The sequence below is a fragment of the Nomascus leucogenys genome, chromosome 7b, assembly GCF_006542625.1.
Source record: "Nomascus leucogenys isolate Asia chromosome 7b, Asia_NLE_v1, whole genome shotgun sequence".
Lineage (NCBI taxonomy): Eukaryota > Metazoa > Chordata > Mammalia > Primates > Hylobatidae > Nomascus > Nomascus leucogenys.
In genome coordinates, this window is record NC_044387.1 from 103,426,800 (window position 1) to 103,451,931 (window position 25,132).

Here is a 25,132-nt window from a genome sequence, read left to right on the forward strand (position 1 = left end):
TGCAGAAACTGAAATTATTAATCCATCAATATAGGAAATTCAACAAACCCAAGGCAGAATGAAAAAAAAAAGATTATACCAAAGCACATCATCATCATAGTGCCAGAAATCAATGATAAAGAGAAAATCTTAAAAGCAGCCATAGAGCCAGGCGTGGTGGCTCACGCCTGTAATCCCAGCACTTTGGGAGGCCAAGGCCGGCGGATCACGAGGTCAGGAGATCGAGACCATCCTCGCTAACATGGTGAAACGCCATCTCTACTAAAAATGCAAAAACTTAGCCAGGCGTGGTGGCGGGCGCCTGTAGTCCCAGCTACTGGGAGGCTGAGGCAGGAGAATGGCATGAACCTGAGAGGTGGAGCTTGCAGTGAGCCGAGATTGTGCCACTGCACTCCAGCCTGGGCAACAGAGCGAGACTCCATCTCAAAAAAAAAAAAAAAAAAAGGTAGCCATAGAAAAAGACATTACGTACAGTGGAATAAAGATAAGAATTACAACAGACTCCTCATCAGAAATAATAGAAACTATAAGACAATGGAGTGATATTTTAAGAGTACCAATACTAAAAACTGTCAACCTAGATTTCTGTACCCAGTGAAAATATCTTTTAAATTGAAGGCAAAACAACCAGTATAAAAATGGGCAAGAGACTTCAATAGACATTTCTGCAAAGAAGATATGCAAATGGCCAACAAGCGTATGAAAAGATGATAAACATCACTAGTCACTGGGGAAATGCAAGTCAAAATTACAGTGAGATATCACTTCACACCTATTAGGAAAGCTATTACTAAAAAAAAAAAAAAAAAAAAAAAAAAACTGACTAACACAGGTTGGACATTGGTATACAAGTACCTGTTTGAGTGTCTGCTTTCAGTTCTTTGGGGTATATATCCAGAAGTGGAATTGTTCGATCACAAGGTAATTCTAAATTTAACTTTTTGATTCATATCTAGATAGATTTTGATACATATCTTCTAATCTAGGAAGAGATTTGTTACAAAGAATTGGCTGACACAATTATGGAAACTGGCGAGTCTAGATTTGCTGTATGGGCTGACGAACTGGAGGCACAGGAGAGCCAGTACAGTTCCAGTCCAGAGACCAGCAGCCTGGAGACCCAGGAAAGCTGATGGTGCAGATGAAGTCTGAAGGCTGGCAGGCAGAGACCCAGGAAAGCTGGCAGGGCAGATGAAGTCCAAAGGCAGTCTGTTGAATTCCTACTAGGTTAGAGAGGTCAGTTTTTAAATTCTGATCAGGGCTTCAACTGATTGGATGAGGTATACTCACATTATGGAGGGCAATCTGTGTACTCAGAGTTCACCAGTTTAAAAATTAATCTTATCCAAAAATATCCTCCAAATTGACACATAAAATTAACTATTACACACCTACAACCTATATGTCCATCACAGGTAAATGTCAACAAAATATGGCATATACATGTAATGCAATATTAAGCTTTAAAACATAATGAAATTCTGATACATGCTACAACATGGATGAACCTTGAAAACATTATGTTAAGTGAAATAAGCTGGACACAAAAGAACAAATATGATTCATCTTATATAAGGTACCTGGAATAAGCAATTTCATAGACACAGAAAATAGAACAGTGGTTACCAGGGGCTGAGGAAGAAGAGAAAGGGGAGTTACTGTTTAATAGGTACAGAGTTTCAGTTTAAGACAATGAAAAAGTTCAGGAAATGACCAGTGATGATGGTTGCACTTAATACCACGTAATTGTATACTTAGATGGTAAGTCTTACATTTATATTTTACCACAAAAATAAAGAATAAAATTATTTTTCAGACAAACAAGAGAACTGATTGCCTGCAGAGCTGTAATATATTGGATGTTAAAGGTAATTTCTTCAAGCAGAGGGAAAGTGATACCACATGGAAATTTGGATCTAAATAAAATAATGAAAAATGTTAGGGATGATACATATTCAAATACAAGACTTTTTAAATAAGTTGAAGTCTCTTTAAATAAAAATGCCTATTTAAACAAATATAATACAATAGGTTGTGAGGTTTATAAAATATTTAAAAGCAAAATATAAGACATAATATCACAGAATGGGGGAGAATGGAAGGATGCCATCATAAGGCACTTTGACTATTCATAAATTAATGATTTTATTGGCAGTAGACTGCATATTTTATACACTAGAGCAAACTTTTTCTATAAAGATCCAAATAGTAAATATTTTAGATGTTGCAGGTATAGTAAGCAGAATTTGAAAATATTTCCCAGTCCTCCAAGGTTTTCCCCTCCCCCACCTTTCCTAGTATACATGCCTTTCATAATTTCCAGGCTGAATATGATTCATTATTTAATATGGCAGAGTTAACTTTAAGATAGAGAAATTATCCTGGGTGGTAGAGAAATTATCTTGGGGGACTGGAGGTAACACACAAGCCCTTTAAAGACAGAGTTTCTCTGGCTGGTTGTAGGGGAGGACATTAGATGTCAAAGCATAAGAGGGTTTAAATGTACCATTGCTGGATTACAGAGGGAGAGGCCAACATGGGAAGAAACTGAGAGCAAGCTTGACTGATAGCAAGGAATACAAGCCTCAGTCCTAGAGCCACAAGGAACTGAATGCTGCCAAAAGTGAGAATGAAGTTCGGAGTGGATTTTTCTGCAAAGCCCCAGCTGACAACTCAGCCTGGCTAACACCCTGATTTCAGCTTTGTGATAATTTGACCAGAGAGCCCAGAGAACCTAGTGAGCTATTAAATAATTGTAATTAATTTTAAGCTGCTAAGTCTGTGGTAATTTGTCCTGCAGCATCAGAAAACTCATATAGCAGGCCATGTGCGGTTTCTGGTGCAGATTTTTGCTCCTTTTTTCTACTTTTCTTGGATAATAGTTAAACATTTGCAAACCTTTATTAACTTGTGGGCCATAAAACAAAAACAAAAAACAGGCCACAAGATGAGCTGTCATTTGCTGATTCCTGCCCTAGAGTATCCACTTAAAAAAAAAAAAAAATGGCCAAGTGCGGTGGCTCACGCCTGTAATTCCAGCACTTTGGGAGGCCAAGGCGGGCGGATCACAAGGTCAGGAGATCAAGACCATCCTGGCTAACACAGTGAAACCCCGTCTATACTAAAAATACAAAAAATTAGCCGGGCGTGGTGGGGGGCGCCTGTAGTCCCAGCTACTTAGGAGGCTAAGGCAGGAGAATGGCGTGAACCCGGGAGGCGGAGCTTGCAGTGAGCCGAGATAGCACCACTGCACTCCAGCCTGGGCAACAGAGCGAGACTCTGTCTCAAAAAAAAAAAAAAAAAAAAGTGGTAACACTTTTAAGCCAATAAGGGAGATAAAATGGAATCATTAGAAAAAATTTAGTTAACCCAAAAGAAGGCAAGAATAGAGGAAGAAAATATGACAATAAGAAAGCTAATATACTAAATGTATTAATAAATGTCCTAAATGCTCCAATTAAAAGGCAAAGATTATCAGAATGGTTAAAACAAGACCCAATTTCACGATGGCTGCAACGGACCTACTTTAAATATAAAGGCCTAGATAGGTTAATTAAAATATTAAAGAAGATATATCATGAAAATACAAATCCAAAGAATGTTGCAGTTGTCATGTGAATATCAGACAAACTACAGAACAAGGACTGTTACTAGAGATTTTATAATTATAAATGGATCAGTTCATCAAAGGACATAAGAATCTTAAAGATGTGTGCACATGCTAACAGAGCTTCAGATACCTGGAATAAAGACCAATACAACTGCAAGGTGAAGGACAAATCTCTAATTATAGTTGGACATGATAGAATATGTAGTCAGATAATCAGCAATGCTGTCGAAGATGTAAGCAATAACATAGACCAACTTGATCCAATTAACATTTATAAAATAGAACATACCATTTAGAAACAGCAGAAGTGCACATGGAACATCACAAAGGTAATCCTTACTCTAGAATATGAAAAGAAGTCTCAGTACATTTAAGGGGACTCAAATTCATACAGAGTTTAACTACAGTGGAATTAAACTAGACATCATAAACAGAAATGTATCTGGAAAAATTGTCAAATACTTGGAAATTATTAGCATACTTCTCAATAATTCATTGGCCAAAGAAGAGAGCACATGAGGAACATTTAAAAATATTTTGAACTAAACAAAAGGGAAAATACACTGTATAAACATTTATTGGGTATAGCTACAGCAGTGCTTAATGGGAAACCATTAGCAAATGGAAGTCTCATACGTTTGGAATTTACAAATGGAATGCAAAATGGTACAACCCTTTTGGAAAGCGGGTTAGCGATTTCTTACGAAGTTAAACGTAACATATTATCTAGCAATCCCACTTATAGGTATTTACCCAATATAAATGAAAGCATATACCCATACAACGAATTCAGTGTAAATATTTATGCGAGCTTTATGCTTATTAGCCTAAACTGGGAACCAGCCTAAATGTCCATCAATAGATAATGGATAAACAAATTGTGATGTATCCATAAAATGTAATTTAAAAGGAACAGGTTACTGATACAACATGGATGAATTTCAAAAACAGTGAAAGTTTAGTGGTTGCTAGAGGCCAGCTGGGGATAGACTATAAAGAGGCATGAGGAAATATTTTGTGGTTGTCCTGGTGGTACATGATTATATATACTTGCCTAAACTCATCATATTGTACATTTAAAACTTGTGCCATTTATTGTAAATAAATATGGTTAAAATACCATTTTCTATGTGGGAGGAAAAGATTCAGATGAATAATTATTAGAACTAATAAACAGAATCTATATGTATTTTATATATAATATATGTAAAATCTTAACATATCTATGATAGCCATTCATAATATATAAAATAAAAAAACATATTCACAATAACAAACCCAAATCATAAAATATCTAGAATTAACTTTTATCAAGAAATACAGTGGCCCTATCTAGAGAAAATTATAAAACATTTTTGAAGGATATAAATGAAAATTTTAATAAATGAAAGATATTTTAAAAAATAGAAACAATATAAGGATGCAATATCAAAATCCTAATTTGGGAGTGTAGAAGGGGGAACAAGAGAGAAATTTTCAGAATATCATCTGAATATGTTACTAGAACAAATTTACCTTACATATAAAAATATATTTATGTGGCCAGGCGTGGTGGCTCACTCTTAGCACTTTGGGAGGCTGAGGCGGGCAGATCACTTGAGGCCAGGGGTTTGAGACCAGACTGGCCAACGTGGTGAAAACCCTACTATTAATAAAAATACAAAAATTAGTCGCATGTGGTGGTGTACATACCTGTAGTCCCAGCTACTTGGGAAGCTGAGGCACGAGAATCACTTGAACCTGGGAGGCAGAGGTTGTAATGAGCTGAGATTGTGCCACTATACTCCAGCCTGGGAGACAGAGTGAGATGCTATCTCAAAAAATAAAAGAATAATAAAAATATAGTTATGTGCCAAATAAATGACACTGCAGTCAATGACAAACCACACACACATATATATATATATATATATATATATATATGATGGTAGTCCCATGAGATTATGATGCCATGTTTTTGCGATACCCTTTCTATCTTTTGATATGTTTAGATACACAAATGCTTACAATTATGTTACAGTTGCCTACAGTTTTCAGTACAGTAACATGCTGTACAGGTTTGTAGCCTAAGACAATAGGCTATGCCAAGTGGCCTAGGTGTGCAGCAGGCTATGCTATCTGGTTCTGTGTAAGTGTACTCTGTGATATTCATGTGATAGCAGAATTGCCCAACATCATATTTCTAAGAATGTAACCTGATGAAGTGACACATGACTATACTTTATTATGGGAAATACTAAACAATATACATGAGTAGAGAGAATAGTTTAATTTTCTCCCATATTTCCATCACGTCTCATCCATTTTATCTTTTACTTTCACCCTACCTTCTGAATTATTTTGATGACAACTTGAAATAGTGTATCATTCACCTGTAAACATTTCAGCATGTATTTTTAAAGCTAAGAAGAAAGTAACTACAATGCATTATTGTTTTTGAAATGTTAACTAGAATTCTTTATTGCTGTCCAAATGCCTTATCAATATTTATGTTTCTCATTTGTTTTTCTATTGGCTTGTTTGAATCAGGGTCTAAATATGGTCTATATATTGCAATTGGTAAATATATTTCTGAAGTCTAATTTTATTTTATTTTTTATTTATTGTCTTTTTTTGAGATGGAGTCTCACTTTTTCTTACCCAGGAGTCTTACCCAGGCTGAAGTGCAGTGCCGCAATCTCGGCTCACTGCAACGTCTGCCTCCTGGGTTCAAGTGATTCTCCTGCCTCAGCCTCCTGAGTAGCTGGGACTATAGGCACCTGCCACCATGCCCAGCTAATTTTTGTGTTTTTAGTAGAGACAGGATTTAGCCATGTTGGCCAGGCTGGTCTCGAACTCCTGACCTCAGGCTATCCACCCACTTTGGCCTCCCAAAGTGCTGGGATTACAGGTGTGTGCCACCGCACCCAGCTGAAGTCTAATTTTAATTGCCCTCTTTTCTTTGTGACTTAAAACAAAAAAAAAACTAGGTCATTTGTGGAATTCCTCGCTGTCTGATTTTTGTATCTTACATCCCCATGGTGTACTTAAATTCCTTTGTTCCTATAATTCCTGGAAATTATTAATTAGATGTAGAGGATTATGAGATCTAGTTTTTTGGGGTGGGGACATTCATCATGGGTTGTGCTGTATATATCCATCATGAAGTGCATGTCTCTTTTTTATTGTAGTAGTAATTTATGATCATCTAGATTTGTTATTTCATTAGGGATTGCAAAAATATTATAGTCTGAGTATACCATTCCTTATTTATTTATTTATTTATTTGTTTGTTTGTTTGTTTGTTGGAATACCTCTATAAAAGAAACTTTCCCCCTGCATCACCGCTTCTGTTTTTTTACTGATCCTCAGCTCATATTGGAAAGATAGATGAAATGATAAACTGCCCTGTCTCTGTCTAGCACCTGCCAGAGATAACCAACAGAGTTGAGGTTTTTTTTTGTTTGTTTTTGTTTTTTGTTTTATTTTGAGACGGAGTCTCGCTCCGTCACCCAGGATGGAGTGCACTGGCACCATCTCAGCTCACTGCAACCCCTACCTCCTGGGCTCAAGTGATTCTTGTGCCTTAGCCTCCCGAATAGCTGAGATTACAGACATGTGCCACCACACCCAGCTAATTTTTGTATGTTTAGTAGAGATGAGGTTTCACCATGTTGGCCAGGCTGGTCTCAAACTCCTGATCTCAAGTGATCTGCCTGCCTCAGCCTCTCTTAGTGCTGGGATTACAGGTGTGAGCCACTGCACCTGGCCTATTTGTTTAGGTTTTAAAGTATCAATTTGTGCTCACAGATTTAACCATAACTGACATGTTTTAGGTCATTGTAATTATTATGCTTATTGATCCACAAATTTTCCTGTCTTGTGATAGAGGAACCTCTTTATGTTGACTCCTCATACCTTTGATCCTAGTATTCTGAAAGTTTTCTTTTACTCTGGCCTGAAAAGATGTTTTTGACTTTTTTTGCACTAGACCTGGAATCAGACATTTATTCAAGAAACTCTGATTCTTTTTGTAAAATGTTGTATTTACAGACCATACTCTATATGCATGAGTGTTTATTGCAACTGAATTGGCAACAAAATTGAACTTGTGTGTTAAGTTCTTATCTTACTATATTTAAAATACATACATTACCAGTAATTACAACAGTGTGATAGTGACACAAAAATAGGAAGATCAATGGAACTGAACATCCACAAATAGGCAGAAACATCTTGTTGAATTTAAAATATAATGAAAGTAGCACTTTTTATGATTAGAATAAAACTGGATTATTCAGTGAATGTGTAAGGATAGCTCTTTGCCCATGTTAAAAGAAATTAAATAAAGGTGAAAAGAAAATAAGGTGAGTCCGTACCTTACTTTTTGTATCAAAATAATTCCAGATGGACCAGTAATTTAAACATGAAAAGTCCAATCATGAGCTCATTTAAATTAGTCACAAAACATTTAAAGAAAAGATTGAGAAAACAGTGGGGGAGTAGCAGACAAAGCCAACCTGATGGTGAGACGTTTTAAAAATTAAATGCAATAACTAACAGGATGAGAAGCCTTTAGTCGTTCATTCATTAAGCAGTTATTTATTTAGTGCTTCATATATGCCAGACACTGTTTTACACAAGTGATGTAGCAGAGAACAGATACATTTCAGACACTATTCTAGGCAGTGAGATACAGCATAGACAAAACAAACAAAAGTAACTGCTCTCATGGAGCTTATGCTGTATTGGGGTGGGGAGATTTGAACGACTAAGTTAATAAGCTTGGTCTAATGGTGGTATGTGGAGCCCACCAAATATTGAATGCAAATTTCTTTCCATTACTCATAAAAATTAACCACATGCTAGTCATAAAGCTGCCCTTAAAAAATTAATACAATGGATTATGAGCATACTGTCCAGCCTGGATGCCAGCTAAGTTAGAAGTCAGTAACAAAAAGCCGAAAAATGCAGAACTCTTCTGCAAAACTTTTTTTTTTTGATACAGGGTCTCAGCTCTGTCATTCAGGCTGATTGCAGTGGCGGAATCACGGCTCGCTGCAGCCTCAGCCTCCCAGACTCAGATGATCCTTCTGCCTCAGCCTCCCGAGTAACTGAGACCGCAGGTGGTATACTACCATGCCTGGCTAATTTTTGTATTTTATGTAGAGACAGGATTTTGCCATGTTGCCCAGGCTGGTCACAAACTCCAGGGCTCAAGCAATCCACCTGCCTTGGCCTACAGTAAACTTTTACGCATACTTTCAGTATAATGCATGGGTTAACAAAATTAAATAGAAATATAGAAATAGTTAGAATTAAGTGGTCATAAAAATACATATAAATTTTGCAGGCTGCAACTAAAGCAGTTTTTAGTGGGGAATTTATATAGGCTTAAAGAAGAATACTAATAATAACTAAGCTTTGCATTAAAAATCTTAAGGAACAGACTAAACTGAAAGAAGACAGGGAGAAATAGAGAAAAAGACAATAATTAATGAAAATTTTAAAATGGGTACAATAGAATAGCCCTGCAATATTTAAAAGCTAGAAAACAGACAAACAAACAAAAAACACCAAATCAGGCTTTGTCAGGATTTCACAAGAATAGAAGAGAGAAAGCACCAAAAAGCCAACATTAGGGGACTTTTTTTATCCGACCATTCAGTGGTCAATATGTCCACACTGTATGTTTCCTAGTGATAACTAAAAATTGTGAATGTAATATAAATGAAGATAAATACAAGTCTGGATAAGGTAGAAAGAAGGATTTCATAGAGACTGTACACCAGGTTCAGAACTCAGAATAGTAAGCAGAACACTAAAGTTGGCTTTGCCCTGAGGAAATGTGATAAGCTAGGTGAATATTCCCTTCTATTGTGTCCCTTTCCTGGTCTCATGGTGACAGACCCCAGCTGCATCAAGCGGGGACTCAGACAGACTCTAAACCTTCAGTTTAAGAATACTAGAATTGGCCGGGCGCGGTGGCTCACACCTGTAATCCCAGCACTTTGGGAGGCCGAGGGGGACGGATCACGAGGTCAGGAGATCGAGACCATCCTGTCTAACACGGTGAAACCCCGTCTCTACTAAAAATACAAAAAATTAGCCGGGCATGGTGACGGGCGCCTGTAGTCCCGGCTGCTGGGGAGGCTGAGGCAGGAGAATAGCGTCAACCCGGGAGGCAGAGCTTGCAGTGAGCGGAGATCCCGCCACTGCACTCCAGCCTGGGCGACAGAACGAGACTCTGTCTCAAAAAAAAAAAAAAAAAAAAACTAGAATTAAATTCAGCCAGCCCAACCACCCTAGCATACCTCCCATCACCACCACTACTACTTGTTGAAGACAGCAAGAAAGGTTGCCTATCTAGAGCAACAATGCTAGGTAGATAAAGGAGAAAAAAAACATTGGGACCATTGGATTCATCACCATCAGATACCCCTGAATTCACACTTACGTGGATGGCCTGAAAAAGCCCAAGCTAAACACTTAGCTGTGACAGTTGAAGCAGTGACAGGTGGTTGTGCCTCCAGTCACTTGCAGATGCACGTCTTCTCCAGAGTAATACACCTTCAACTAGTGCCTTCAGTAGGAAAGTATGAACACATAGCCCAAATCACAGATGTACAGAGAACAAAGAACTGGCAGGAAAAAAAAAAAGACAATAGAATTTGATCTTCACATGCTTCAGATTTTTGAGAAATTAGAGAAAATACAAAATATCCATGTTTAACATGTTTTTAAGAAATAAAAGAGATTGAAAATATAAGTAGGGAAGATACCACGAAAATGATCAAGAAAATACGGAAACGAACTAAGTAGAAGTTCTACAAATTAACCATGGAATGAATTAAAAATCAAAGCTGGTGGAGGATTATTTGCAAAGGTCCAAAATTAGCAAGTAATAGCTTATTTTTTCATACCAGTCGTATTTTTTTATACCTTCAGTGTTCTATCAGAAAATAACTATTAACCAGAATGTTATACACAGCGAAACATATTTCATGCATATGGGTGAAATAAAGACATTTTCAGACAAAATTTGAGAGTAATGTATGGCATCACTATATTACTAAAGAAAGCAGGAAAGGAGAGAAAAGAATAAAAAATACAGGGCAAATGAGTCTAATATAAGATGACAAACATCTCAGTGTATCAGTAATTAGAATTAAGTATAATTGGATTAAATGCTCTAGTTAAAAATACAATGATTAAAAGACTGGATTTGGAAAGAAAATCTACCTATATGATACTTAAAGAGACACCTAACAACAAAGATACAGAAAAGTTAAAAGGACAGGCAGAAAAAGATATACCAATCAAATCCTAACAGAAAAAAGCTGGTGTACACAAATAAATAAGTAAATAAAGCTTTGTTAATGTCAGAAGTGATAGATTTTATGGCAGAATTCTTTAATGAAGAAAAAGGACCATGAATCTGTAATGTGTCCATTAAAATGTGGGCCCCAAAATATATAAAGCAAAAATTGGCAGAAAATCCACAATCATAGTGAGAGATTCCAATATAACTTTTGGTATTTGATAGATCAAGCAGATTTAAAAGTTAGTAACAGTATAGAATAGGTAAATACACGTGGTTGACAAGCTTTATTTAATTAATGTATACAACATGGAGCTTATGCTGTATTGTGGTGGGGAAAAAAATGGGAAGCAAAAATGTTTTTCAAGCACATTTAGCACATTCGTGAAAACTGACCATATTTGGGCCATTAGACTTGTTTCAATATATTTCAAAGTATTGGCTAGACCACATTCTCTGTAGTGAATTTGTTAGAAATAGTGAATTAGAAATAGAATAGTGAATTCTCTGTAGTGAATTTGTTGTCATTTAAAAATAACAACAAAGCTGTTTCCCACCTTTCAGAGGAGCTGAAATCCAAAAGACGACCAATATGAAGCATTGTTAAGGATGTGGAGCAGCTGGAACTCTTTACTGCTGGTGGGAAACTGGCCTTTCCTAATAAAGCTGAATGTGTGCATGCACACCTGCTACCATGCAGCTCCACCCTAGAATAGAGTGTAGTGTGTAGCCTAGGTCTGGAAGTATGTGTCTGTAGCCTAATGGATGAATGCATTGTGTATGGTCATGCAGTAGAACCTCATCTAGCAATGCAAATCAACGTACACAACTGCATGCAGCAGCACAGTGTTGAGTGGGTGAAGCTAGACACGGAAGAGTACACACTGTATGAGTCCACTTATATTAAGTTCAGAAAAGACAAAACTATTTACAGGCCTAAACGTTGAGATAATGGTTACTTTTAGGGAAAAGGGAAGGTTTAGTAATTTGGAGGGCACAAGAATGGCTTCTAGGATTCTGATAATGTGTTGTTTCTTCAGCTGTTGGCCATTACCTGGCTGTTTCTACTTCGAGGACACTCACTGAGTTGCTATGCTTTAAGTTTTTTTACTTTCAGTATCTATGTTGTACTTCTAAGAAACTTAGAAGCTACATAATTTGGAACTCTAGAGTAATACACTTCTAAATAATGGGTCAAACATACATGAATATTCTTTGCTAAAATTAGTGAGTAAAACTTTGAAAAGGAGGATATTTGCATTGCTTCAAAGCGTCTCCCCTCAACTTTGTATTCCTTGACCCTGGTGGTTTGAACATGTCTGCTAATTTTGGTACCTCTTTCTTCTTCTTGAGTTTGGGCTGGATCCAGTGAGTACCTCCTGACAAATAGAGTATGGAAAGGAAAAACAGCTGATTTATACTATAGAAACCTGGCAGATCCTACTGGAACCAATTGATGAATGTTTCCATCACCAGGGATAAGTCCTGTGGAGAGCATATATACTTATACATCATTGGATGAGAAGGGCATGTCGTCTCTGTGGTATTCTTTTCCAGCATCCATCATCTCAATCTAGTTTTGAGAGAGTATCAGGCAAACCAAAATAGGAGTACACTTTATAAAACATCTGACTAGTGCGCTTCAAAAATGAATAGGTCATTAAGACAAGAAAGTGAGGAACTGTCACAGACTGGGGGCAACTAAGGAGACTTAACTGCTGAATAAAGTGGTTTCCTGTTGGGTTTTTGTTGTTGTTGTTGTTTTGAGACAGAGTCTCGCTCTTTCGCCAAGGCTGGAGTGCAGCAGCTCAATCCGGCTCACTGTAACCTCCACCTCCTGGGCTCAAGCAATCCTCAGCTTCCTGAGACGCTGAGACTACAGGTGCACTCCATCACAACCTGGTAAATTTTGTATTTTTTGTAGAGATAGGGTTTTGTCACATTGCCTAAGCTAATCCCAAACCCCTGGGCTCAGGCAACCTTCCTTCCTCGGCCTCTCAGATTAGATTGGGATTAGAAGCATGAGCCACTACACCCAGCCTCCTATTGTTTTTTTAAGAGTGGCAGGGTCTTACTATGGTACCTAGGCTGGACCTGAATAAAAAAGGACAATAGTGAAAAATCTGGGGAAATTCAAAAAAGTCTGTAGTTTAGTTAATAGTATAGAATGAATGTTAGAGAAGAACTTAAAGCTTTAAATGCTTGTACTAGAAAAGAAGAAAGTCTTAAAGTTAATGAGCAATGTAGTCAACCTAAGAACAGAATAAGCCAAAGCCAGTAGAAGAAGATAAATAAAATTAAAAGCAAAAACTATCAGCTGAGCACGGTGGTGCACACCTGTAATCCCAGCACTTTGGGAGGCCAAAGTAGGTGGATCACTTGAGGTCAGGAGTTCGAGACCAGCCTCACCAACATGGTGAAACCCCATCTCTACTAAAAATACAAAAATCAGCCGGGCGCACTGGCTCATGCCTGTAATCCCAGCTATTCGGGAGGCTGAGGCAGGAGAATTGCTTGAACCTGGGAGGCAGAGGTTGTAGTGAGCCGAGATTGCGCCATTGCATCCAGCCTGGGCAACTGCCAAGAGTGAAACTCCGTCTAAAAAAAAAAAGTAATAGAAAACATGGCTATAATAGAAAGGATCAACAAAAGCAAATTTTGGTTTTTTAAAAGAATAATAAAATTGACATATCTCTCAGGATTGACTCAAAAATAAGAAGAGAAAATGAACAAATAAAAAAGTGCGGGGAATGAAAACATGCTTAAGAAATAGAGACATGAGAAAATTTATACTATTACATTTGAATTTTGAAGTGAAATGACTAAATTCGTATTTAAATATTATTAACCAAAACTGATTCGAGATGATAGAACAAATCTAAATGGCCCTGTTACCATGAGTGAAATTCCAGAGAAACCCTCAAGATTAGTCTAGCACAACTTTGACATTAAATTGTGACAAGATTGTATGAACAAAATATAAGCCAACCATGTTCATAAGCAAAGAAGCAAAATTCCAAAACAAAACATTGTAAACTAAATACAGCAACATTTTAAAATTATATATAATAGCTAAGGTGGGCTTATCCTAGGAATATACAATTTAGGATTTGAAAATTATTCACTGTACTAACAGTGAAGGGAAATTATTAATTATTCTAATAGATACAGTGAAAGCTTTTTTTTTTTTTTTTTTTTTTTTTTTTTTTTTTGAGACAGAGCCTCACTCTGTCACCCAGGCTGGAATGCAGTGGCGCAATCTCAGCTCATCACAACCTCCGCCTCCTGTGTTCAAGCGATTCTTGTGCCTCAGCCTCTTGAGTAGCTGGGATTACAGGCATGTACCACCACACTCAGCTAATTTTCGTATTTTTAGTAGAGACAGTGTTTCCCCATGTGGGCCAGGCTGACCTTGAACTCCTGACCTCAAGCGATCCACCCGCCTTGGCCTCCTAAAGTGCTGGGATTACAGGCGTGAGTCACCATGCCCGGCCCAGAGAAAGCATTTTGATAAATTCAGCTTTTATTCATGTTTTTAAAAATTGATTCAACGAGGAATGAGTGCTACAGAATAGGACATAGGGAATGAAGGGGAGCAGGTGGCAAGATTTTTGTTATTGTTTTGGTTTTTTGTTTAAGAGACAGCAGTGTTGTCCAGCTTGGACTCAAACTTCTAGACCCAAGTGATCATCCTGCCTCAGCCTCCCAAGTAGCTGGGACTACAGGTACACACCACCACACCCAATTTGGTTGCAGTTCTAAATAGGTGTTCAGAAGAAGTCTCATTGAGAAGGCAAAATTTGAGCAAAGACTGGACAGAAGTGATGAAGAAATTAGTCAGGTGGGGGAGAATCAGCGTACATACAGGTTTTGACACAGGAGAAGGTGCGGGATCTTCCAGAAACAATTTGAAGTTAAATGTGGCCTCAATAGAGAGAGAAAGGGGAAAGTAGTAAGGCAGAAAGGAAGAGAGTTAATCCAGGTGATGGAATGAAGACAGAAGAGCATGTTGGCCTGACACATCACTGGAAAGGTTGTGGATGCGCATCTGAAATGGGAAACCATTTGACCATATGTTTATTATTTGTATTTAATGTTTGCCAGTTTAATTGGTATGTAATGATATAATGCTTTTCCGTTTTGTCTTTATTAGTAGGTGATTTTTAAATGATGTTTTACCATGTGTATTTCCATTTGCTAGTTTATTTTTTTAATTTAACAGCTTTATTAAGAAACCATACAATTCACCCATTTAAAATGTACATTTTAATGGATTTTAGTACATTCATAGTTACATGCCGATTATTGCAATCTAACTGTAGGACATTTTTGCCCTGCCCCCAGAGGGAACTTTGTGCCCATTAGCAGTTCTCCCCATTCCCCACACCTCCCTCCTCCATCCCCCGAGCCCTGAACAACCACTGTTTCCTGTCTTTCCCGATGTGCCTGTTACAGACATTTCATCTAAATGGCATCATATACTGTGTGATCATTTGTGACTGGCTTCTTTCACTTGGCTTATGTTTTCAGGGTTCGTTCATGTTGTAGCATGTATTAGAACTTCATCCCCTGTATTGCCAAATAATATTCCATTATATGAATAAACTTTTATTTTATTTTATTTTTTTTGAGACAGAGTTTGCCCAGGCTGGAGTGCAGTGGTGCGATCTTGGCTCACTGCAACCTCTGCCTCCTGGGTTCAAGTGATTCTCCTGCCTCAGCCTCCCAAGTAGCTGGGATTACAGGCGTGCGCCACCACACCCAGCTAATTTTTGTATTTTTAGTAAAGATGGGGTTTTGCTATGTTGGTCAAGCTGGTCTTGAACTCCTGACCTCAAGCAATCTATCCACCTCGGCCTCTCAAAGTGCTGGGATTGTAGGCATGATACATTGCACCCGGCCATGTTTTATTTATCCAGTCATCAGTTGGCAGATATTTGGGTTTTTGCCACTTTTTGGCTATTATGGATAATGCTGCTGTGAACTTACATGTACAAGTGTTTGTGTGGACATAGATTTCTATTTCTCTTGGGTATATGCCTTGAAGCAGAATTGTTGGGTCATGTGGTAATTTCCGGTTTTTTTTTCTTTTTAAACTTCTTTTTTTTTTTTTTTTTTTTTTTTTTTGAGAGAAGTCTCGCTCTCGTCCCCTAGGTTTGAGTGCAATGGCTTGATTTTGGCTCACTGCAACCTCTGCCTCCTGGGTTCAAATGATTGTCCTGCCTCTGCCTCCCAAGTAGCTGGGATTAAGGCGCCTGCCACCACGCCGAGCTAATTTTTGTATTTTTTAGTAGAGACAGGGTTTCACCACGTTGGTCAGGCTGCTCTCGAACTCCTGACCTCAGGTGATCCGCCCACCTCGGCCTCCCAAAGTGCTGGGATTACAGGCGTGAGCCACCACACCCGGCCTTACTGGTTTAATTATTTCTGGAGATCTAGCATTGACCTTCCGTATATTAATATTTGTTATTTGTATCTTGAGATAGTATTTTCATAAATGTTTTATGTAATTTTTCTCATTGGCTTTTGTTTTATTTCCTTTTTATTGTTGTTGAACAAAAGATTTTTTAAAAATAATTGTGTTCAGCCATCTTGTTTCTGATGGCCAATTCCATTTATTAGCCATCGTACATGGTTCTAGCAGCATCTGGAATTCTGCTTTCCTCTGTGCTTTATGAAAGTTAAACAGTGTTTTATTCTGAATTCTTTATCTGTCTGGAGTTGACTTCTTGTTTTCTTTAAAGGTGGCTTCAGAGATGAGGTAGGTGATGAAGATTTTCAGTAAGGTGGAAGTGGTAGTCAAGGGAAGGATTTCCAGAAGGAGCAAGTTGACAGTTGCCCTTTGTGGGCTTGCTTAAGGAGCTCCCTGCAAGACAATGGAGAAAACGGTGAAAAGGGAAGATAGTCATTAGTAAAATACCATTTTGCTCGTTAGAGCTTTAATGTTGCAAGATTCACTTTTAGGGCAAACTTTTTAAACCTGTCTGTCTTGCGATCTTTCTAAGGTCTACAGATTTCCAGAGTTTACTTTTCCTTCATTGTCATCTTCTTTCCCCTTCTTTTAAAACAAAACCTATGACACTAGGATTATAAGAAGTGGTAAGAAGCTCTGTGATTTTCAGTCCTACTTATCATGTTTAATCACAGTATCTTCCTGGTTTCCAGAAATAACTGAAATCAATGTAAAATATCAGTTGCTTTAGCGTAGTCAGTATAGACAGTGGGAAATGTGCAGAAATCGTGTGCTCTTGCTTCCAATTTAGCACTCTGGGTTGTGAGATTTGGCTCCATAGAAATAAAATTAGGTGGTTAGCCACAGCTGTAGTTAAGTTCCGTGATGTGAGAGAAAACAGACACTGGGGACTGTGGGCCTTTCATTTCTTCATTTCCAGTGGGATGCAGGAATAATGAAGTTTCTAAGGCAGAATAAGGGTCACAGATTTTATTTAGGTCATTTTGCTACAATTCTAGTTTGCCTTTGTTTTTGCATGTATTATCATGCCATTAATTACAAAGCTTTTTAAATTGTATTTTTAGAAGTTCTCCTGGGTTCTAGATAGACTGTGATAGCAGGGTAACCTTTAGCAGGTTACTTACCTTTCCTCTTTAGGTCCCAGGTTCTTTACCAATAAAATGAGAATGAAAACTGTATCTAGTAGTGTAGTTTGAGGATTGAAAATGGGTATTTGTATTTAGCACAGTTCCTGGAATACATTAAAAGCACTTATGAATTTAGCTCTCATTATTACTTCCTAGTAGAGTCTACATTGTGCTAAGCTTGTAGGTCAGCATTAGCTTAATCTCCTAGTTGTGATCTAAGGACATTAGTTTTTACATTCTGTGTCCTACATTTGAGGCTGGGTTAGAGAACAGAAGAGTGGAAACAGTGATCCTCCAGTAGCTAGAATGATGCCAAGTGGTTCCAAAGAAGAAAGGTTGTTGAACTACTAATTAACACCATACCAATAAAACCAAAACAACTAGAAATAATGTCTGGTTGGAAATATTCATTTCACTTATGGGAGCAAACTTTTTGATAGTTCATAAAATGCCATCTCGGTATTTGGGAGCTAAGAATCATTCAGGTTGTCCATTAAGAAGACTCCCCAGTATAAAAACAGTAGCGTATAGCCAACTTATAGGTAAACTAAATAATGTGGGGAACAAAGAAAGCACAGGTTAGCTTCCTATGTGATTGTCACCCAACATAGAATAAAATTCCACACATATCACCTAAACAGAGGAGAGTCCAAGTTTGTCAAGTCGATTTTAGATTTTTTTTTGAATTTCAATTTCTTTTGTAATAACACTTAACATGAGATCTGCCCTCTTAACAGAATTTTTAAGTGTATAATATATTCAACTATAAAAAAAGTTGCACAGCAGAGTTCTAGACTAATTTTCATGTTGCATAACTGAAACTTTATTTCCTGTAGCAACTCTGCCTTTTCTGTACACCTCAGCACCTGGCAACCACCATTTTGCTTCTATGAGCCTATTTTAGATACTTTATGTAAGTGGAATCATACAGTATTTGTCCCTCTGTGACTGTCTTGTTTCACTTGGCACAATGTCCTCAAGGTTCATTCATATTGTCACATATTGCAGACTTTCCTTCTTTTTAAAGGCTGAATAATATTCCATTGTGTATGCACACTATTTTTTTTAATCCATTCATCTGTCAGTGGACATTTAGAGTATTTCTATATCTCGGCTATTGTGAATCATGCTACAGTGAACATGGGAGCACTAATATCTCTTCAAGATAAAGAATGTCTTAAACAATTTTTTAAAAAATTTAAATTGACCTTTCATCATAATCCAAATGATTTTTTGTATAATATTTATCTCATGCAATCCAAGTGATTTTAAGACTTCTATTTTATGTCAGTAAGATATAGTAATTGTTTTAATTCATTATTTCTAAATGGGTTCAATATCATCATTGTTTTAATCAACTGTTTTCATTGATTTTTGTATATGGAGAGAGAGAGGGGTCTAGATTCATTCTTCTACATATGGATATTTAGTTTTTCCAGCACCATTTATTGAAGGGACTGTCCTTTCCCCAGTATATGTTCTTGGCACCATTGTCAAAAATGAGTTCACTGTACATTTATGGATTTGTTTCCTGGTTCTCTATGTCTGTGTGTCTGTCTTTATGCCAGTTGTGTGCTGTTTTGGTTACTATACCTCTGTTGGATAATTTTGAAAAAAGAAAAACTTCAGCTGAATTAAATTTAAAGGAGTTTAATTGAGCAATGAACGATTCGTGAATCGGGCAGCCCCCAGAATCACGGCAGACTCACAGAGACTCCAGGGGTGCCTTGTGGTCAGAACAAATTTATAGACAGAAAACATACAGTGATGTACGGGAATTGGAAGTGAGGTACAGAAACAGCGAGATTGGTTGCAGCTTGGCATTTGCCTTATTTGAACATAGTTTGAACATTCAGCATTCTATGAGTGGTCGAAGTATGGCCACTGGGATTGGCCAACACTCAGTTATTGTTACAGGTGTATACTATTAAGTTAGGTTTTCAATTTTGTCTGACTATTAAGCTAGGTTGCAGTTCATCCACAAGGTCTCAATTATAGAAGTATGAAGTCCTTCTTAGGCCATATTTAGTTTGCTTTAACAATTTGAAGTCAGGTAATGTGATTCAGTTTTGCTGTTTTTGCTCAGGATATTCCAGGTCTTTTTTGGTTCTGTATAAATCTTAGGATTGTTTTTTCTGTATCTGTGAAAGGATTTTGATAGGGATTGCATTGAATCTGTAGATTACTTGGGATAGTATGGACATTTTAATAATATTGATTCTTCCAATCCATGAACATGGTCTATCTTACCTTTTTTTGTGTGTCCTCTTCAACTTCTTTAATCAATGTTTTATAGCAGGGTTGTTCAATCTTTTGGCTTCCCTGGGCCACATTTAAAGAAGAATTGTCTTGGACCACACATAAAATACACTAGTACTAACAACAGCTGGTAAGCTAAAAAAAAAAAAAAAAAAAAAAGCAAAAATCCTCATAATGTTTTAAGAAAGTTTTCGAATTTGTGTTGGGCTGCATTCAAAGCCATCGTGGGTTGGGCAAGCTTTTTTTATAGTTTTCATTGTAGAAATCTTTCACTTCTTTAGTTAAGTTAATTCCTAGGTATTTTATTTTATTTGTAGCTGTTGTAACAAACTGTATTTTCAAAGGTAAAGACAGGTTTCAGCTCAGATACTTGAGTGCTATCAATTTTTGGACTGTTTTTTTTTTTTTCAAAAGATAAAAGTGCTGCTGTCTTTTTGGCAAAAAGCACCTGAAAATGCTGTCCTAAATAGAAATACATGTAGAATGAGCTACTGATTGCTGTGGCTTTTTTGATATGATAATAGTTTAATGTTAAAACTGAAATGTTTTTGTGATATACTGCAAATGAGCTCATTGCTCTTAATTCATATTATAGCACCTTTAAAATCCAGTTCAGCTCTTAATTCGTATTACAGCACCTTTAAAATCCAGTTCAGGTAGCCTTCTCCAGGAGTTCCACCCTCATCCCCAAGCCATAAGTAATCCTTTCCTCCTTTGAGTTCCAGTAGCACTCTTTATACCTCTCTTTATATTTATAAACTGGGCCTTGAAACATAATTATTTGTATTTCTTTTCCCTAATAAAATACAAGTACCTAAGCACAAACTGATAAACATTCAGGTTAAACTCAACAGATATGTTATTGAATATCTGCTTTGTCCAAAACACTGTGCCTAAAGGTATGCAAACATGAGTATTACACCGCTCTTGTCTTTGTCACGTTGTTCCTCATAGTGCCTGGTCTCCCTCTTGACATTTTTCTCTTGTATTCGAGGATGCCCTTTTTTTTCCTCTTACATCTCTTGCCACGACTTCACAGTGTATTTTATCTCTCTCTAGTAGACATGTGAATAATGAATATGCCCAAGGCTTGCTCTGGAACACTCTCCTCTTTTCAATACACACCCACTTTAGGTAATCTTGTTTATTCTCATGCACCTAAAATATCTTTATGCCAGTGACTCTCAATTATCTATCTCTAGTCCAGACACTTCTGAACATCAAGTCCACATATTCTAGTTGCCATTGAAGTCTCCTGGGCATCATGGAAATAAATGTCTTAAAGAAAACCCTTCCTCTTTTCTTCCACATTTGGTCCTGCTCTCCAGGGAAGCACCTTCAGCTGGCGAGCCAAAATCCTGATGCAATCTTGGTCACATGCTCTCCCCCACCCTCCACGTTGAGTCCATCACCAAGTCCTGTTGATTCTGCCTCTGAAGTATCTTCCTCCTCTGGCTCTTGCCCACATGCCAGCCCACAGTGCTGGCATAATGGACCCTTGTGGCACTTCTGGTCAGTCCCCACAGCATTGTCACAGTGACTGTTTAAAATCATAAAGCAGGTCTTGCTTTAATCTCCTTGATTCTCGTTGTTCTTAGAGTAAGATTTAGAAATTCTTAACGTGGCATCTATGTATCAGTCCTTTTCCAGTTCCATCTTTTGCCACCCCTACCCTCTGTAATCCAGCCACAGTGGCATTCTTTAAATTACAGAGGTTTGCTGAATACCCCCTCACCCCGCTGTCTCTTTAGGGTTTTGCACAGGCTCTTCCTGTTGAGGACCCCTTCTACCAAGTGAGCCCCACTAACCCTCTCAATTGAAACATGGTTTCCTCAGACAGGTTCCACCCAAGCCCTCAGACTAAATTAGGGTCTGTTCTCTTGGCATATCTAAGTATCCCGAACTTAGAGCACCTTTGGTAATTACTAAGATTTCTTTTGTTGGCTGATGATTTGCTCAATATCTGGCTGCTCCATTGTCTATAAGATCCCTGAGGGCAGGGATCATGGGATCATGTCCGTTTTGTTCACACTCAGGCCCAGCACCAGACACATACAAGTCAATACCTACTTGTGGAATGAGTAAAATAAATCAGCATAAAAGTTCAAAAGCACACTAAAATATTGCGCAACAGAATGTGTTTAAAACTTAAGGCTCTGGCTGGGCATGGTGGCTCACGCCTGTAATCCCAGCACTTTGGGAGGCTGAAGTGGGTGGATCACTTGAGCCCTAGAGTTCGAGACCAGCCTGGGCAACATGGTCAAACCCCATCTCTACTAAAAACACAAAAACTAGCCGGGCGTGGTGGCGGGCGCCTGTAATCCTAGCTCCTCTGGAGGCTGTGGCATGAGAATCACTTGAACCTGGGAGGCGGAGGTTGCAGTGAGCCAAGATTGCACCACCGCACTCCAGCCTGGTCGACAGAGCAAGACTCCGTCTCAAAAAAACAAACAACAGAAAAAAACTTAAGGCTTTAACTTAATATGTGGAAGTAAGTTTCTAACCCTTGTGAGAAGACCTTTATTAGTTTGTGACTAAACCAGGCATGTGCTGCTTTTCTGATCTGTCCAATTTTAGAATTGTTATTACCAAAGTATATATTTGACAACAGGAAAAATATATTTTATCAGTTTGACAACAAATATTTATTGATCATCTGCTGTTTGCTTGGCATGGTTGTAGATGCTTGGGATACAGCTGGTGGGTTGCAGCTTACTTTCTCATGGAGGACAGACAGTGTACATGGAGAATTTCAGCTCCTGAAAAATACTCTGGTCTAAATAAAACAGAGTCGTGGCAGGGGCAGGGGGCTAGAGAAGTCCTATTTGAAAAGGTAACGTTTCAGCTAGCATTGGAGGAACAGAGAGGCAACTGCGGGAGATCTGGGGAGAGCTTTCCAGGCAGAAGGAACTGCCAGGACATCTGAGGAATGGAGGGGTGGGCAGTGGCCCTTGGCACAGTGAATGAAGGAAAAACACACACTTTTATAGAGATGCCATGGCTTGGAGTTCTTATTCTGCCCATTTTGGCTGGAGACAATGATGATGTCCAGCTCATAAGAATGTTGCTAAGTAAGGTGATGAAGGTAAATAGTAGTAATAATACACATCACTGATAGTTTTAAACATCATTAATATGCCTTCCACAGAATTTATGTGAAGGAGAAACTGCTAAAGTAAATGTTACTTTAACTAATGGCTTTGTTTATGTGTTTAATGGTTTACTAATTTATTATCTTTTAAAACTGTAGGCTATATTGCTAAATTTGCAAACATTAATATTTATGTTGATTTCTCTTTAAAGGTTAAAAAGCTAAAGAGAGAACTCTCACAGATGAAGCAAGAACTGCTCTATAAAGAACAAGGCTTTGAAACATTGCAGCAGTAAGTATGAAAATACTGAATCAACTTTAGAATAAGCTCCCTAACTAATATTAATACAAAGAAAATAGAAGTACAGATTACATAAGAGATTTCTTAAAGAAACGTAAAGTAAAAAGTCCAGAGCTCTACACCAAAAGAAAACAAAGCAATCAACCAACAGATAAAAAAACTTGGGAAAGACCTATGCACTTGGGAAAGATCTATGCACTTGAAAAGATCCAAAGTTTTTATTAATCATTGGAGATCCAAAGAAACCAAAGTGAAAAGCCTTTGTCTTACCTTTATCTCCTGGACCCTTGCTGGCCTCCTCTGAGATTGTGGTACAGAGCTAAGAGACTAGGCACAAGAAATTCCTCTCCACATTCGGCTGGGCCGGCTGTATTTGACCCCTATGTGAGCCTGCAGCTGCCCTGGGCCCTCAGGTGGAGGCGTGTCTCTCTCTCTCTCAGCCCCAGGGATGACCTAGAGTCTAACCCTGACAGATGGCAGGGGAGCAAGAGCAAGTTAGGATTATTAGCAAAGGGGCGGGAGTGCGCTCCTCACTTCCTGTGTTCTTCTGCCTTTCCCGTTTGCTATTGAAGTTGGCTGGGCCATTAGCAGAGCCGTAAGCTGGGCCAGGTAAAGTGGAAATGGAGGTGACAGAGGGTCACAGGATCAGGATATCCCTTCCCCATTCCCGGCCCCTGAAAGCCACTGTTCTCCCTGCTTCTGAGGCCCAGCCTATCCAAGCCGTGACAGGCACACCTGAGACTTGCTAATCCTGCAGTCTCCACTCCACAGGGTCTCTCATGGGAGAGAAGCAGTCTGTGGTTTTCACAGCCACATGACCACGGAGAGGAGGTAAAACTTCCCTCCTGTTTGGTGCCTCCCAGTGCAGTGCAGTATTTCTAGGGATGTCCCCGGTCAGTTTTGTGTTCAGGCAGGTTTCGTGTTCTTCCCGGCATCTCCCTTGGTAGCACCTCAGGAATGCCAAGCTGGTCTCAGGTGCCACCTCTTTGGAAAGTACCCAGCTGTGTTCCTTTTCCCTGTGGAATCTTACTTTGCCTTCTGCTCTTAGGAAATTTAGGATGCTCCAAGCAGCAAGCCCCTTTAAATATCCTGTGTGTCACTGGCCAGATAAACAAACTGGTTGTTCTTGTTTGGGTGATTAGTCATATCTTGGGATACCCAGGCGCTGCTCTTGACCACCAGTCAGACGCATGACTTTAATTTCACATGTGCTGTTGTCACCCAGACTCCTTTTTTCCTGCTCACCGCATAGTATCATGACCCTGATACTCCTTCAGATGCTCCCATCCTAGTGGTTCTCAAACCTGGCTGCATATTAGAATAATCTGGAGAGTGCTTAGAAAAATAATGTTTCTAGTCTCTATGCCAGGTATATTTTATGAGATCCCAAGTGCTTCTCAAGTCCAGCCCTGTTGTAAGAACCTCAGCTGATTGCAGAGCTCCCCGATAAACCAAGCAGAACTGGAATGACATAAATGTGTTTTTTAGTAATTGTTTATCAGCATAAAGCAGGGCTTTGGGGTGGGGGTGGGGAGAGAAAACAGACTTTGAGGAGTGCCATAACGTGTTCAGCCATATGTTCCACATTTTTAAGGCACATGAAATTATAACTCAGCGTCACCATTTGGGATTAAAGGTTAGCCAAACTTGCTGTCTTTGTTATATTGATGTAACAATGCTGTATTGTTTCAAAGCAGTTTGCTTGCAAGCAATTTTTATAGGAATCTAAGGCATGTTTAAGAATCTGTCAATAACATTCCACAAGAAAACAATAGACATTTGTTGTAGAAATCCAGGCATTCTCTTGCAATGATTCTAATCCCTTGAACCAAGAGCAGAAAGATATGATATCTAACATCAGAGACCTCTCCTGTTTATCTTAACTAGAGACAAAATAAAGCTGTTTTTATTCAGTGTTAACCACCATACTACTAAAACACTGAATGATCAACAATCAAACCTAGCAGCCAG

The 25,132-nt window shown here is 38.3% G+C and overlaps 1 protein-coding gene and 1 long non-coding RNA gene across 2 annotated transcripts in view; one reads left to right on the forward strand and one right to left on the reverse strand.

Moving 5' to 3' along the window:
* WWC2 (WW and C2 domain containing 2) overlaps window positions 1-25,132 on the forward strand; it is a 225,794-nt gene that overhangs the window by 127,150 nt on the left and 73,512 nt on the right. The window contains exon 5 of the mRNA XM_030816353.1: window positions 23,073-23,152. Coding sequence (XP_030672213.1) covers window positions 23,073-23,152 — 80 coding nt within the window. The remainder of the gene's footprint in view (window positions 1-23,072; window positions 23,153-25,132) is intronic.
* LOC105740106 lies at window positions 16,488-23,542 on the reverse strand. The gene is made up of 2 exons (XR_001116136.2): window positions 23,432-23,542; window positions 16,488-16,776 (listed from the first exon to the last, which is right to left on the reverse strand). It is a non-coding gene; the product is annotated as an uncharacterized LOC105740106 (long non-coding RNA).